General features: G+C 36.0%; 1 protein-coding gene across 2 annotated transcripts; it reads right to left on the reverse strand.

The window, feature by feature from the left end:
- Positions 1-1,048: 1,048 nt before the first annotated feature.
- Positions 1,049-16,415, reverse strand: LOC114397516. Of its 2 annotated transcripts, XM_028359585.1 has the most exons (5): positions 16,065-16,415; positions 15,647-15,759; positions 3,216-3,313; positions 1,617-1,799; positions 1,049-1,445 (listed from the first exon to the last, which is right to left on the reverse strand). In XM_028359585.1, exons 1-4 carry the CDS (start codon positions 16,246-16,248, stop codon positions 1,658-1,660), a joined length of 537 nt encoding a protein of 178 aa, XP_028215386.1. In that variant the 5' UTR covers positions 16,249-16,415; the 3' UTR covers positions 1,049-1,445; positions 1,617-1,657. The 2 variants fall into 2 exon arrangements, with proteins under 2 accessions (XP_028215386.1, XP_028215387.1); XM_028359586.1 differs by lacking the exon at positions 1,617-1,799.
- Between the last annotated feature and the right edge of the window lie 721 nt (positions 16,416-17,136).

Consider the following 17,136-nt stretch of genomic DNA (forward strand, 5'->3'; position numbering starts at 1 on the left):
TTAATAGGCATTTAAAAACAGTAAAATTTATACGTAATATGCATTTTCTTATTAAAAGTGAAACAAAAAATTCTTATTAATAGTAATAGGTAATTAATAGGTAATACCTTTAATTTGTCTACAACATTTTATTTTTAAAAATTCATTTTAATCTTTTATTAAAACTTAAGTACATTATTGTATTGGTATAAATTATTTTAGTTCATTTAATTTGTTAGAAAATACTTTTTAAAATAATTTGTTAGAAAATATAAACCAATAATTAACAAAAACTAAACATTAAGGTATTGTTTGAGTTAGTTTTAAGTTTTGAGTTTCAATTTTTTTATAAAAAAAATTAGTTTTTAATTTTTGAATTTAAAAAGGAATTAAATTAATTTTAATTATTATTAGTAATTTTCCTTTCCAGTATCTTTAACCATAATCAAATATATTTACTTAATTTCCATATTTGATTTGATTATATAATTTTTGTTATATGGTTAAATGAAATTCAAATTATTGTTAATAGTGATTTTCCATTTTAGAATATTCATTTTATGAAGTATGGAAATTAAAATCACAGTTTTTTTTTATAAATATTAATATTAATTTTTCAAATAAAATAAAATTTGGAATTTGAATCAAAATTTTTATTATGTAATTTTAAAGAGAATCAATCTTTAATATTAATTTCATTATAGCATAATAGTGCCAATATTTTAATATTAATTCCATTTTTTTTATATCAAAGAAGAAATTCAATTACCATTATCAAAAAAGAAAATAAAAGAAATAGGAAGGAAGTGATAAGGTAAATGAAGCCAACCTATAAAGCCTTATATAAGACAAAATATGGATATGGAAAGGAAGTGATTATTCAATATTAGAGATAGTTTAAATAGAAGAGTAAATATTCATTTCTCCAAATTAAATACATTAAATACCAAAATCGTAAAAGATATTGAAAAAAAATTAATAAAAGGATCTAAATATATCATTAATAATACTTATTTGAATCATTTTCCATCATTTCCTTAATTATTCAATTAATCACTGATCATACAAATTAATAAAAACACATTCTTTTATTACACTTAACGTCACCTAACACTTGACAATTGAACAAGCTGTAAAAAAACCTTGTAAAAAGGAAGTTATCAACATTTATGGTAATTGGTAAACATTAATGTTAAATCCAAAATCGTTATAGCCAACTCCATCATTCGAAACAGATTTTGTACATTTATCCATTGTTTTCTGATTGACTATGATAAGAATGATGAGGAGGGACATATATCAGAAACCAAACTAATTACTCAGCAACAGCATCAGTGATACATTTGTGAAGTTTTTGGATTCGTGATTTGATTGTCGGGCATCTCAAACTTTTAAAATGAAGAAATAGCTTGCCTCTATAACCAAGAACCGCCATGAGAAGTTTCCAAGGATTCCACACCATTTATCTGTCAGCAAAATTATGTCAAGAATCAAGGAACAATGTCAATAGCTACAGATTGACAGCAAATACTTGAGACTAACTTCAGAACAATATCATGATATCAACTCAAGGAATGCATTTTCAAACTTGCAACGCTATAGTCCCTTCAACGCTGAAGAAATTAATAGTTTAATACCTGTTCCATTCATGCCACCAACCAATGTTAGTGTTTTTATTCTATGAGGGCGGTAGAGGCTCAATAAAGTTTTCATGATTTGCTTCTGCCATTTCAACTTCATACGGATTGTTATCTGAAGATTTCTCATCTTCCACTGCCATCTGTTTCAGTTTCTCCCGTTGTATGTCACGAAGCTCATATCTGATTAGCAGCAATGAAGGGGTGTCATATTTCATCAAAGTATGTCTTGGACATTTTTCCTTCTCCCCCTCTTTTTGTTGATTTGGTGTCCATGCATGTGTCAGTATATGCATTGTGATTGTGTGCATGCACAAAATATGGGGAGCGGAAGAACATACAAAGATAGCACAATTCTCAAAGCAGCTACTATCTTTTAGATTACATTTATCTTTACATCATCTTGTATTTATTATTACATAGAAACTTATGATTCTGATTGATATTTAATTACCTAATAATCAGTAATTGATTAATATGTACTCAATACTGATTCTGATTTCGCCATTATAAATAAAGATGAGATGTAATCATCTAAGACACACAGCATTACAGAGTAAAATACTGGTATACTATCTATGATATAATTAGCAAAAACCTTAGAGTGCGTTTGGATAGAGAATTTTAACTGAGGAAAGTAATTCATCAGAGATCGTTTGGATGTTTTTTGTGAAAAATTTAAATTTTTGAAATTTTAAAATAGAATTTTGAACAACTAAAAATGTGGAATTTCAATTTCCTTCTAAAAGATGAGAAATTGAAATTCTCTTCTTGATAGAAGAATCTTCCAAAACGTTCGCGTATTTCCTTTATAACCTTCATCCTCTCTTCCACCTGAAAGTTCTCAAAATTTTTGTAATCTAAAATTCATTATTTGGATGTTTTTTGTGAAGAATTTAAATTTTTGGAATTTTAAAACAGAATTTTAAACAACTAAAAATGTGGAATTTCAATTTCCTTCTAAAAGGTGAGAAATTGAAATTCTCTTCTTGATAGAAGAATTTTCCAAATCGTTCGCGTATTTCCTTTATAACTTTAATCCTCTCTTCCACCTGAAAGTTCTCGAAATCTCATTCTCAAACTCACGACTCTTCCCTCACACCGATGATCCTCTTCAAGAAACACCGTCTGAGCTTGCAGAGCATCGATCAGGTGTGGGCGTAGGGGGTACGTAGAACTGCACCCGCTAGTCAGGGGAGCAGTCGTCGTTACCTATCACGCAGCGAAAGTGCTTGCCGGCACAAAGGGCTTGGGCCATACCTTGCGCTGTTGACTGAATGTTGTGGTCGGGTGTAGTAGTGTACATCATCGTGTCTCGATTTCCCTGCGACAACTCCCCATGCTGCATTGGTATTCTTCTCTTTGAAAACACACCAATCATATCTTCTTTTCTCTTTGCATTCATTTTCTTTCACACTCACAATTTTAATTTTTTTTATCCAAACACAATTTTGAAAATAAAAGAATTTCAATTGAAATATTTGAAATTCTTAAAATTTAAAAAATTTTAAATTCTATTCATCCAAACACACTCTTAGAGAATTTTAGTTTTACTCATTTGTAAATAATCATACAACAACAAGAATTTGTAAGACTTACTCAAGAACATGGCTCCTAGCAAGCTTAAAGTAAATTTTCCAGAATTGACTTTCCTTCAAATGGCGAGGACACAGTACATATCTCAGTTGAGACATTTCCTGGAATATAACCAAAACCCATAATATTATTATTACAGACAATTTAATGCTAATACCTAAATTTAACCAATTTTCTTAATAAGCATAAAGCAACCAACAATGTCTTATAAATAGGGATGAAGAGAGTATTGTTTAGAATAAAGTCACATCACAAAGTTATTAATAAGATACACTAAAAACATTAAATGCACATGCAAATAGGCTAACATATGCCAGTGACACTGACACCACTCATTAAAAAAACTATTTAGCGAGAGTTTACATAATTCCAAATGCATATAAACAGAGACATATACCTTATCAGCAAACATCTCTGTGTGAGAAGTTTATCAAAAGCATAAAATGTGTGGCAATAATTTCAAGCCTTTGTTGATGCCTACAGATTGCAGGTAATGACTATGAAGAAATACTGACAAGTGACAACCACTAAAATTTAGTGACTTCAGAACATCAATGCAAAAACAGTAACCAAATCAAAGATGACTGTTGGGGATGGTGAAATACCCATATAAATTACTATTAATGCCCTCACTAACGGTCACTCTATGCATCACTTGTATCATATGAAGCACGAAGATAGACAATTCCCCTTTTTGTTTGTAAATAAAAGATTTCATTAACATGGTAAGAAGATAAAGAAAAGGCAGGTGGAGGTAAACCATTTAACTTCCTATTGAACTGAAAAACTATGCAAAGCAAATCATGTTTGTTAGGAATCTCCTTTTGAGATTGGAATACTGAAATCCTAACAAAGAAAACTCTCACTCACACAAGAATAGAATACTAAAACTTCCTCTTTATTGAACACAAAACCAAGAGTACAATAGAACCAAGGTAAACAAGTTTACCCCCAAAAGGAGCACTCTCCTTTTCTCACTAGAACTCCCAATTAAAATGATTTTCCAAAAAGATCCCCTCCCATCTACAACAGAGGGACTATATAAAGGAATACATTCTTCCTAACAGACCTAATAACAAACTGCAACAGATTCCTATCAAAGGTTAAATAACAAACTAATAACAGATATAACAAACTCCTAATCAATTACAAGTATTTGTCCCTCTATATCCTATATTGGACTTTTTCTTCCTTCTATAATAAACTTGTAGAGGTTTATCATAGTTAGAGTGCATCCCGAAATCATTCCCAACAATACTCCCTTCCTCATAAACAACCTTGCCCTCAAGGTTGAAATCTGGAAACTGATTTCTGATGGAGAAGATGTCTTCCCAAGTAGCTTCCTCCAGGAGTTTTCCTTGCCAATGGACCAACACCTGGGAGATTTCTGTCCCTGAGAGATTGACGGTTCTAGTACCCAAAATCTGGAAAGGCTGGTAAATCTCTGTTGTGCCTTGCAATTCTGTTGGAAGTTCAAGTTCAACTGGATGGTGCACTGCTGCCTTCTTAAGCTGGGATACATGGAATATTGGGTGTATCCGAGCCTGCTCTAGAAGTTGTAATTTGATGGCTACAGCTCCAATTTGTTTTAATACCAAATAAGGTCCATAATACTTGGCAGCTAGTTTAGGATGTATCTTGGTAGGCATGGAAATTTGTCTATGAGGCCTGATTCTGAGATAAACCCAATCTCCTAGCTGAATTTGAGAGATTTTCCTATGCACATTTGCATAATGAGCCATCTGATTTTGTGCTTTCTGTAAATGGAATTTGAGCTGCTTCAAAGCCTCATCTCTGTCTATGAGGTCTTGTGCAACAACTTCCACTAACGTTTCTCCAGGAACAAACCTAGCCAAAGAAGGTGGTGGCCTCCCATAAACCACTTCAAATGGTGTGCAGTGTGCAGCCCCTTGAAAGCTGGTATTATACCAGTATTCAGCCCAAGGTATGAATCCTGCCCAGGATTTTGGCTGCTCGGAACAAAAACACCTGAGATAAGTCTCCAAGGTTCTGTTAAGGACCTCTGTTTGTCTATCAGACTCATGATGGTAGGCTGTACTCATGTTCAAAGTAGTTCCCTGTAATCTGAAAAGTTCCTGCCAAAAATGACTCATGAAGGTGGGATCCCTGTCACTAACAATGGAGATTGGCAATCCATGTAATCTGATGATTTCTTTAACAAAAATCTTGGCTATGGACCTAGCAGTATATGGGTATTTGATCAAAATGAAATGTCCATATTTACTCAACCTATCCACTACTACAAGCACAACATCAAAGCCTTTTGATTTAGGAAGAAGTCCCACAATGGTTGCAGTAACCCTGCTAGAGAAGAAGCCTGATATTTACTCATTTGACACACATGGCAGGCTGCTACAAAATTAGTGATTGTCCCCTTCATGTCAATCCAGAAAAGGGATTGAGCCATCCTTCTATAAGTTCTGTAGATACCTGAATGCCCACCTATAGGAGAAGTATGGAATTTCTGGAGGAGTTTAGGGATCCATGTTGAATCTGTTAATAAAACTAACCTGCCTTTATAGTATAGTCTGTCTTGCTCCAAGGTATATTGAGGATGTGAGTTAGGGTCTCCTTTTAAGTCCTCTAGACTTTGGGCTAAGACAAGATCCTTCTTAACTTCTTCATCAAATTCTGCAATGTCAGGCCAGAAAGGCCTTGCTATTCCTTGTAGTTCCTTATCTTCATCCCTCCTAGACAATGCCTCGACAACTCTATTTGAAGCCCCAACCTTGTACACAATTTCAAAACTCATACCCCAACAATTTTGCCAACCAGTTTTGTTGATTCTGAGTTGTTATTCTTTGTTCCAAGAGGTACCTTAGACTCTTCTGATCAGTAAACACAGAGAATTTCTTACCTGAGAGATAAGGCCTCCAGTGTTGAATTGCTAGAACTAGGGCCATCAATTCCTTTTCATAAACTGATTTAGTGAGTGTTGAATCTGCCAAAGCCTTGCTGAAATAAGCAATAGGCCTTTTTTCTTGAGTTAACACAGCCCCTACTCCCTTTCTCGATGCATCACATTCTATGGAGAATTTTTTTAAGAAATCTGGCATTGATAGTACAGGAGCTGTGGTGACAGCCTGCTCCAACTGGGTAAAGGCCTCAGTACTTTTACTAGTCCACTTGAAATTTTCCTTCTTCGATAAATCAGTTAGGGGTCGAGCTATTTGTCCATAGTTGCAAATGAATCTTCTATGTACCCAGTAAGTCCCAAAAACCCTCTCAAAGCTTTAAGAGTCTTGGGTAAGGGCCACTGCAGAATAGCTTCAATCTTTTGGGGATCCATTGATACCCCATCCTTAGAGATAATATGTTCAAAGTATCCTATCTTAGTTTTTCCAAAAGTACACTTCTACTTATTGACAAAGAAAGAGTGTTCTAATAATCTGGCCAGCACTTGTCTCAAGTGCTTTAAATGATCCTCCCATGTTTTGCTATAAACCAAAATACCATCAAAGAAAACCAAGGCATACCTTCGAAGAAAAGGCTTAAGGGTGGCATTCATAGCACATTGGAAAGTTGCTGGAGCATTTGTTAATCCAAATGGCATTACTAGAGATTCGTAATACCCTTGACGAGTTCTGAAAGCTGTTTTTGGAATGTTTGGCTCGTGCATTCTTATTTGGTGATATCCAGCCCTTATATCTATTTTGGAGAAATACACAGTTCCACTTAGTTCATCCAACAATTCCTTTATCACTGGAATGAGGAATTTGTCTCGTATTGTAGCTTTGTTTAGAGTCCGGTAGTCCACGCAAAACCTCCAACTTCCATCTTCTTCTTGACCAAGATAATTGGACTGGAATATGGGTTGTTGCTAGGTCTAATGATTCCTGAAGCCAACATCTCAACTACCTAGGTTTCTATCTCATTTTTCTGCAAGTGGGGATAACGATAAGGCCTTACATTAATTGGATCTGTCCCAGCTTTAATTGGAATTCGGTGATCTATCCCTCTAGGAGGTGGCAACCCTTTTGGTTCATGAAAAACTGTTGCAAATTCAGATAATACCCCCTGTAATTTTCTGGTTTGGTCTGCTGTCAGCCCTTCCTCTTCTATATTACTTTTCTCCACAACCCAGAGTATAGACATTATGTCTACTTCTGCCTTGGCAAGTTTCTTAAGTGCCTTGGAAGAAATCATTGCCTTGGACATTCTAGGATCTCCTTGTATGATCATATTCTATCCTTGATGAATGAAGGACATGCTTAGGGTCTGCCAATTTGCTTTAATTTCCCCCAAAGTGGCCAACCAGGCCACACCAAGAATCAAGTCAACTCCTCCTAAGTCAAACAAAAAGAAATCTCCTTCCATCATATACGGCCCTAGTTGCACCTTCAGGTTCTTGCAGCAACCCTGAGTAGATTTTCTATTCCCATCCCCTAATCTTACATAATAGGGTTTGGTTGATTCGAGCTTGAGTCCCAATTTGCTGGATACAAAATTGTGACTTGCTTCACTGTCTATCAAGATCAACACTTCTTGCCCCTGCAATTCACCTTTTAACTTCATAGTTTGAGGTTGTGTCAATCCTCTTGCTGAACATACTGAAAGATCCATCCATTGACATTCCACATCAGGAGCTTCCTCTCTCTTTTCCTCATGTTCGTTCTCCTCTTCCATTCTTGAAATCTCTCCATTATCATCTTTCTGCTCATCCTCGGCCAAGATTAACACCCTCATGATTTTTTCGGGACAGCGGTGACCTGGTCCAAAAGCATTTCCACAATGATAACACCTTCCTTTGTCTCTCCTCTTGACATACTCAGCATAAGGAATGGTTCGAGTTCCCTTGCTTCTAGAGAAACTTGGTTTGGCCACTAAAGACATGGATCCTTGTGAATTCCGAGTCCCACCGTTGGACGCTTGGGCACTATTTGCACCTCCAAACGCCCCTGCACGAGATATAACTCCACCGCCACCTTGGTACCTAAAACTCGAACTCGCACCTCGTCCTTGTGTGTTCCCATAGCCTCGCATCTGTTTCATTGCTTCTTCAACGTCACATGCTACCTCCATGGCTCGTGTGAGGTCCCTAGGATCATGTGGGCGAACTAGACTTCTAATATCTTGGCGCACACCAGCCAAGAAATACCCCAAGATTTGATCCTCCACACTAGGTTTGGCTTGAGCAACCAGAAGCTCAAATTCTGGAACATACTCCTCGACTCCTCCGATTTGTCTTAGAGAAGCCAGTCTTTCATATACCGTTCCTCTCCCATTTCCTCCAAACCTTCTTATCAAAGCGTCTGAGAATTCTTTCCAAGATGGATTCTTGGATTTTAGACGCCAGTACTGCAACCAGTGTACTGCATTCCCCTCCATACTAATGAATGCTAGCCTTAACCTCTCTTAGGGTTTAACTTGCTGCACCTCAAAGAATTTTTCAGCTCTGGCCAGCCACCCCAATGGATCATGACCTTCGAAAGTGGGTAATTCTACTTTCTTGACCCAAGAACGAAGAGGCACATCCTCATCTTCCTCAGTTTTGCCACTCTCCTCCTCTAACTCCCAAGGCTTTTCATTCTTGTTCACAAAATGGTCTCCCACTACTGAAGGTGTTTTCTTGTTCATTTGTAACAACAAATCTTTGATGAAATCTATATCTGTCTTCATCTCTATCAACTTCTCCCCAGGTACATCAATTGCCTTCTCCAACGATCCAACCCAATTCTCCTTTGTGATGATGTTATATCCGGCAGGTCGGACCAATTTGTTAGGAATCTCCTTCTGAGATTGGAATACTAAAATCCTAACAAACAAAACTCTCCCTCACAGAAGAATAGAATACTGAAACTTCCACTTTATTGAACAAAGAACCAAGAGCACAATAGAACCAAGGTAAACAAGTTTACCCCCAAAAGGAGCACTCTCCTTTTCTCACTGGAACTCCCAGTTAAAATGATTTTCCAAAAAGATCCCCTCCCATCTACAACAGAGGGACTATATAAAGAAATACATTCTTCCTAACAGACCTAATAACAAACTGTAACAGATTGCTATCAAAAGCTAAATAAGAAACTAATAATAGATATAACAAACTCTTAATCAGTTACAAAAAGGACCCCGTCAATTACAAGTATTTGCCCCTTTATAACCTATATTGGACCCTTTCTTCCTTCTATAATAAACCTGTAGAGGTTTATCATAGTTAGAGTGCATCCCGAAATCATTCCCAACAATGTCAAACAAGATAATAGCATAATTTCCTTAATTATAATTTATTAACAGTTTAACACTTGCTAATGTAGTCCATCTAGCCGATGCCATCTAGTAGAAAAAGGCTTGCTTGTTTTCGTTGTTGTTATTTGTTACAAGGGAGGTCCTGGGACCAGGTGCTAGTATAGCACATCCACAAAGACTTAGTCCCCTTTTTTTTTTTGCTCGGCAAAGATAACTTATATATATATATATATATATATAATCAAGTACCAGAGGTACAGTGAATACATGTAGTTAAAACTCCAGGCAGATGGTTCCAAAATCAGACTATATTCAGTCTCGACAAGAACCAATAGCTGGGCAAATACATTGTTAAAACGCTACCCATTCCTGTACTTTCTACCCCCGCCTAATAAACAAAAGCCAATGACATGTTAGACATATTGCAAACCTTCCTCCATCGTTCATGTATGGGAATTTGTAGGAGATTTCAAGATTTCAACATATTGCACTTAATCCTACTCTTAATATTTTTGCAAAGGGCAGAGCTAATTAGAAAAGTTGGAAATAAAACCCAAAACAACATAGACATCAAGTAACTAGTTCTTTCACAAATCATTCATTCTGAAAAAGTTCATAATCATTATTCCAGGATAAAAAATGAGCCTGACATGCTAATACAGCCACGTCTACATCCTTTGAAAAGCTATTCATTAGGTTTTAAAATATCAAACAACCTTTGCGTTTGTTCTCAAATAAGGGGTCAAATGTAAGCACAATATATCCCAGGATAGGAAATGGGAGAAAACAAATCAAACAAGTTTGTTAACAGTCACAAACTGGAATTCTGGTCCCATGAGTGCATTTTCTTGGGATACTCAACTTCTCATAAAGGCTATAAGAGTCTATCCCCTTCAGGAAGGTCGCTTATCTCAAAAGATGTGGTCTTTAATGAACTCAGATTTCCTTATAAAGAGTTGTTTGACATCACTCCTAACCCCAATCCAACCCCTTCACCATCTACTCATTTTTCTCCCACCTCTATTCCCATTATTCCTACTGTTCAGATTCCCACTTCGGTATCCCCACAGAGCCCTTCATCCAATTCCCTTGAGTCTCATCATTCTCCTGTTTCTGGTCCCTCAAATGTTCCTGCACGGTCCTCTGAGGCTGTCCCTAATGCTTCTGAACATTCTGCACAGTCCTCTGAGGCTGTTCCTAATGCTTCTGAACCTCCCAGTGATAATTCTGATCCTCACATCCAGTTTCTCCACCCTTACACACTTCTCCCACTCCATCACATCATGTCTCGCCTTCCTCAGATTCCACTTCCTCATCTTCCAATTATGTTTCTCCTCGCTCTAAACCTCCTAACACTCATTCAACGCAAACCAGATCCAAGTCTGGAATTCACCAACCCAGAATTCATCCATCACTGTTTCTGACTTATTGGGAACCTAAAGGTGTTAAGCAAGCTTGGGCTGACCCCAACTGGTTAGAAACTATGCAACAAGAGTATACAACACTTGTGAAAAATAATACTTGGGATTTAGTTCCCCTTCCTCCTAACAGAAAACCAATTGGCTGTAAGTGGGTGTTTGAGTTAAAGAGAATGCAGATGGATCGATTAACAGATATAAAGCTAGACTAGTAGCTAAGGGATTTCATCAAGTTCAAGGGTTTGATTTTCATGAGACTTTTTCTCCAGTGGTGAAACCTGTCACCATTAGACTCATCATCACTCTAGCCATCACTAATCATTGGGATCTTTTTCAGCTAGATGTGAATAATGCATTCCTTCATGGAATTCTTGAGGAAACAGTATATATGATTCAACCTCCATGATTTGAACAGTCTAATACCTCACTGGTTTGCAGGTTAAGTAAAACTCTGTATGGGATTTGTAGCAAGCAAGTGTGGTCCCTCTTTGTTTGTTTACAAGTCAAACTCTCACACTATATATCTTCTAGCCTGCGTTGATGACATTGTCATCACTGGAAGCTCATCTCAGTTAGTGCAGCAGCTTACATCAAAACTCAATTCCAGTTTCTCGCTCAAGCAACTTGGCAAGTTGGACTTATTTTCTGGGTATTGAAGTCAGGACTTTGAAAGACTATTCTCTAGTGCTTACTCAGAGTAAATACATAAGGGATCTTCTTCAGAAAACCAAAATGACTAATGCTCAGCTCATTTCTTCTCCCAAGGTCACCAACTGCAAGTTAACTAAATCTGGGGCAGATTTATTCTCTGATCCTACATTCTACAGATTTGTGATTGGAGCCTTGCAATACACCACAATTACCAGACCAGAGAGATCAGGTTAGCAGTCAAAAAGGTTTGTTAGTTTATGTCAAACCCTTTGGAACAACATTGGGTGGCAGTTAAACGGATTTTAAGATACTTAAAGGGCACAGTGTCTCATGGTTTATGAAAGGATTGGGAGTGTGGCCTTAGAAGTAGGATGGTCCAAAATATGGAGGGTGTATGCTAGGAGAAACAAGGGTGAGAAAAGGAAAGGTGAGGTGGCAGTTGGCATAACAGAATTGCCAAAGGTGTGAGAGGGGATCTGAGGGTATTTAGGGAAGGTTTGATGAGTGAGAAGGGGTATCTGGAAATTTAGAAAATTCAGTTATGGACAGATGGCTGTAGCCTCTCTGTAGGAATGTAGCTCTGTGGAAGTAGGATTCTTATCCTCTGTATTCTCTTTTGTCGGCAAATAATAATTACATTCCATCATTTACTGTTTCACTATCATTTCTGTGTTTTGGTCCCTAACAGTTTATAATTAAAGTCTGCTGTTTTGGGTCACCCTTTCCCTATAAGAGCCCTTTGTGATGCTGACTGGGCATCCGAATTTGATGATAGACGATCCACCTCTGGTGCAGCCGTTTTCTTGTGTCCAAATCTCATTTCATGGTGGTCCTGCAAGCAGCAAGTAGTGGCCAGGTCCAGCACAGAGGCAGAATACAGAAGTTAGGCACAAACTTCAGCAGAAATACTTTTGGATTCAAACTCTGCAAACAGAACTGGGTGTTCCTTCACCACAGCAACAGTTTTTTGTGATAATCAAAGTGTTGTTGCACTAGCTCATAATCCAGTTCTTCACAATAGAACCTAGCATATGGTGATAGATGTCTTTTTTGTTCGAGAAAGGATCCTAGCAAAGCAACTAGTCATTCAGCACAATCCTGCACTTGACCAGTGGGCAGATGTTTTGGCAAAACCTTTACTACCACTCGGTTTATGTACTTAAGAGGCAAACCCAATGTGATTTAGTCTCTTCCAAGCACTCAACCACCTCGAGTTTGAGGGGAGTATTAGAGTATGTAAGTGCAGCAGTTATTCAACTGCTAGCACCGTGTAGTTATAGAGTGTTAGTTCTGTTTTGACTTTTGACAGCTGTCTCAACAACAATTCTGTCTATATAAACTCATCCATACCATTCTATTACTTGTTAATGAAATCCCATTTTCATCTCCTTTAGAATTCTAATACAGGGGAATAAATTCAGTTCCCCTCCTTTTCCATTTTTTTTTCTTTTTTTTCTTTTCAAACAAAGAACTTTTCATGAATTGGGAAAGACTAAGATAATAAAAACTTATTAAATATAATACTAATACATTAATTGTCCTATGCAACATATTGCATTAATAATTGATCATGCTTGCAGCTGCTGAATCTAAATGTGCTCAGTTTTACACACAATCATCTTAACTGACTACAGTACTACAAAATCAATCAACAGCCATAAGTGATAAATTTATTCAATTTATTCCACTTTCCATGAATCTTGTCAAATTATAAAAACTGGATTGTTCAAAATAATGAAGACAAATTGCCCAGTAGCAGGAAAAGGTGGCTCAGTTCTGTTAGTGAAATGTGATACAGATAGTTACATATATCAAAGGAAGTTACAATGTAAATTTTCATTTTGTTTCTTTTTTTTAAGGTAGAAAATATTATCAAAGATTCAAAACCAGTATGTCACAGGTGGAGGGCCTAAATAGAAGAGTCTCATTGGGAAGAGCTTGTGGATCTAGTGTCTTGGTGAAGCTGTGCCTGGGTAGAAGGAATGGGAAGGTGGTGGTGTGAGAAGATATGGGAAGAAGGGTTGTTGTTTTGAGTAGCGACATTGAGGGTCTCTCTTGTGAAGTCACATTGGATTAACAAACTCTAATCACTAATAATGGGTTAATTCAATTTTAAGAAACATTATAACCCTTATTTATCAGCTTAAACTTAAAGCATTCAATAAAGTACGTATTTGGTAATATGAAATAGTATCAGAATTCAGAGGGATGACTTTCACCAAGTACAGATGCAAAAGGATATAAGAATTTCATAGGAGAGAAAAGAGGTACACACTGAAAAAATAAGGGATGCTTTAAAGGTAATAGAAAGCAAACAAAAAAGAAAAGCAAAATAAGTGAAAAAATAGAGAAGGTTAAAAGGAACTTTCCAGTCTCCTCACATCAGATAAATAGAAACCCTCTCGAAGAGATAGGTAGAAAAGAACATTCTCAGCTTTTTTCGCTCAAATATACAACTGAGTGCTTCCCTATCATATCCAGTTATGCTTTTGGTTGATAATTGAAGTTCAGTTACCAAATTAGAAATTGAAAATTGACACTCTGCATTCACCAACCAACATAGATCTATAAGGATAATAGTGTCACTTCTTCTTTGCTTTTGTTATTGCTCTTAAAATATTTTCAACAGTAGAAGAAAAACAGGCACACAAAAGGCAGAAATAATACCAACAGGAAACCACACACCAGACTGTCTCAGAGTGCGAAATTGCTTCATTTGCTGCCTCAACCTTTTAGACAAATTAGGGGAAATTGATAATTTGAAATTATAAGCACACTTCAGCATTTGAGTTTATAAGCCCTTTTAACTAAGCTTCCTCATTTTCATTCTTATTATATCTACTGTCATGTATCCTTAAGAAAACATCATTATACGCATGATGAATTTTTTCTCATGTTCCATGCTTTTAATGTGCTTATCCAATACATCATGAACTTTTCAAATGGCAAAGTTATGAAATGTATTTCTCTTGTTAGCTGTTAGCTGGATAAAATTTCTTAGCACCGCAAAGTTAGCTATCCACACATTGGCAAGCAAGAGATAAATTATAAAGTAATCTGTTGGGAATGATTTCAGGATGCACTCTAACTATGATAAACCTCTAAAGGTTTATTATAGAAGGAAGAAAGGGTCAAATAAAGGATATAAAGGGGCAAATACTTGTAATTGACTGGGTCTTTTTTGTGACTGATTAGGAGTTTGTTATATCTGTTATTAGTTTGTTATTTAGCTTTTGATAGGAATTTGTTACAGTTTGTTATTGGGTTTGTTAGGAAGAATGTATTCCCTTATATAGTCCCTCTGTTGTAGATGGGAGGGGATATTTTGATAATCAATTTAACTGGGAGTTCCAGTGAGAAAAGGAGAGTGCTCCTTTTGGGGGTAAACTTGTTTACCTTGGTTCTATTGTGTTCTTGGTTCTTTGTTCAATAAAGAGTAAGTTTCAGTATTTTATTCTTCTGTGATGGAGAGTTTTCTTTGTTAGGATTTCAGTCTTCCAATCTCAGAAAGAGATTCCTAACATAATCATTAGCTATCATTAACCCAATTGGGAAAAGATACTTATTTAGAATCTAAGGCTACTATAATCATTTGAAGTCAACATAGTCAATAAAACACTACCTATTTGTACAAAGACTATGGTCTCATAGCTGGTCCCTGGCTCGAGTAAAGGACCGTTATGTTAGAAACTCGACAGTCAATGTAAAACTTGTTGAAACCCTTAACCTTAGTCACTTACCAAAGACATCACCCAGTGGAATAACACTTTTGCGGTTGTACCTATTTGTATAAATAGTTTATTTTTAAGTAAGGTTCCAAGTTTGAGTCTTGTGAAAAGGAAAAAAAAAAGTTGCGGGAGACTTTTGTTCCTTCAAATGGGTCCACTTGACTCCACTTAGATTCATCGGGATTGGTCTATCGTAAAAAAAAAAAAAAAAGACTAGTAGTCGACAGGATGGGTACTGAGCAATGTAATGCAAGCAGACTAGAATAACATACATGATTTTATAGATTACATTAAGGAGTACCATCAACCTTGCAATACTTGGTATACAGACGAAGGTAAAGTTCTCTATTTCCATAAAAGAACACAAGTAGTTTTACTGTTTAATATTTCAACATCACAAGCAAACAAACAAGAATAATTGAAGACAAACCTTGACTCTTGAGAGTACGAGGATTGCATGTTTCTCTTGCCACTGAGAAAGTTCATTTCGAACTTTGGTTGAAGAGGATTGAGTGTCTTCCCCATAACTGCCTTCAACTTCATCTGCAACCAAAACACAGTTAAAATAAAATAAAATAAACTTTGTATAAAAAAATAGATAAATGAAAAATAGCACCGTATCATTATTGGGTTTCCCTACGAAGAGTGAGAAACCAATGCTTCCAATTCCAAGCAATCTATGATTACTATTTACTTAGTATTAGTATAGGAATTAAAGAAATTTATATAATCTGGGGTGAATGGGAAAACACAGGCAATCAAAATTACGAAAATCGGAAATTAAAAAACGGAACCCATAAATCGCACTATTTTCGTTCAGCAAGGGGACAGATACTAAAAGAGAAAACCTTGGAGAGGGAAATTCTTAAAGGTGTCAAGGGTGAAGGTCTTGATGTGGTTGATGAGTTCCTCGGTAATCCCGTATATGCTTTCTTCTAGGTGTTGCTGTACTTCGGAGTTGGACTGCGTTTGGATATTTGGGGTTTTGCTATTCCTTGAACCCCTAGATAGGCTGCGTCTAAGCCAATCCATGACTCTTACACTAGAGAGTATACAGAAAAAGGTGACACTCACCACACTACTATTGAGCTGTTATGGTTGAAGTAATCTCGTTCTCTCTTGAAATCAAGAAAAAAAATGATGAGAAAATGGATCCTAACTGTGATATGCTTGTAGAATTAATACTATAAATTTTAAACAGAAGAAAAAAGAAAGACTTTCACAATAGAAAAAATAGTGAATTGATTAATATTCAATTTATTTTTATTCTGGTTCTCTATTACATGACTTCTTATTTATAGGAAAGTAGAAAAACAAGTAATAAAAAATAAATTCTAATCTTATGAACTAAAGATAAAATCCTAATAAAGAAAACACATCTTAATAAAATATAAATAAAATAAATCCAAAGATAAAATAAAGTCCTAATAAAGAAAACAAATCTTAATAAGATATGATCATCATATGTCCTAAAAAATAATGAATGTCATATGTCTTGTCTTAGTCAATGTATCTTCTATCCATAGCAAAGGATTTGACATAATTTGGCCTTGACAGGTTTAGATCACTATGTACGTGTTGAAGAATTTAGTATTCGACTTCCTCTTCCTCCCTTCAAAGCACCCTTTTGAACTTTTACCAAATTTTCTCATCCCAACTACATCAGTTTCATATCATGATGTACAACACATATTTTAAAGATCTCAATCTTCGGCTTCCCTTTTCTCCTTTCCAAGTTAGTATTATGAACTTTTACCAAGTTTGCCTATCACAACTACATCCTAATAGCCAAACTTTCATTTTGGCTTTTGAGAAATTGTGTGAATGGTTGGGATTAGGCTATTCAAATCATGGAGGTTGAATCATATATATTGTTTCCTCAAGAATTCCATTAAAGAATGCATTATTCACATCTAGCTA

This window comes from Glycine soja, chromosome 18, assembly GCF_004193775.1.
Source record: "Glycine soja cultivar W05 chromosome 18, ASM419377v2, whole genome shotgun sequence".
In the NCBI taxonomy this organism is placed as follows: domain Eukaryota; kingdom Viridiplantae; phylum Streptophyta; class Magnoliopsida; order Fabales; family Fabaceae; genus Glycine; species Glycine soja.

Bases quoted from the DNA above. Each gene is read 5' to 3' on its own strand.
- LOC114397516 (XM_028359585.1), bottom strand. From the start codon at position 16,248: ATGGATTGGCTTAGACGCAGCCTATCTAGGGGTTCAAGGAATAGCAAA. The intron at 3,314-15,646 runs GTTTGTCTTCAA...GTTATATTCCAG, and splicing joins TCGTACTCTCAAGAGTCAAG to GAAATGTCTCAACTGAGATA. The intron at 1,800-3,215 runs GTAAGTCTTACA...GCTGCTAATCAG, and splicing joins GCTAGGAGCCATGTTCTTGA to ATATGAGCTTCGTGACATAC.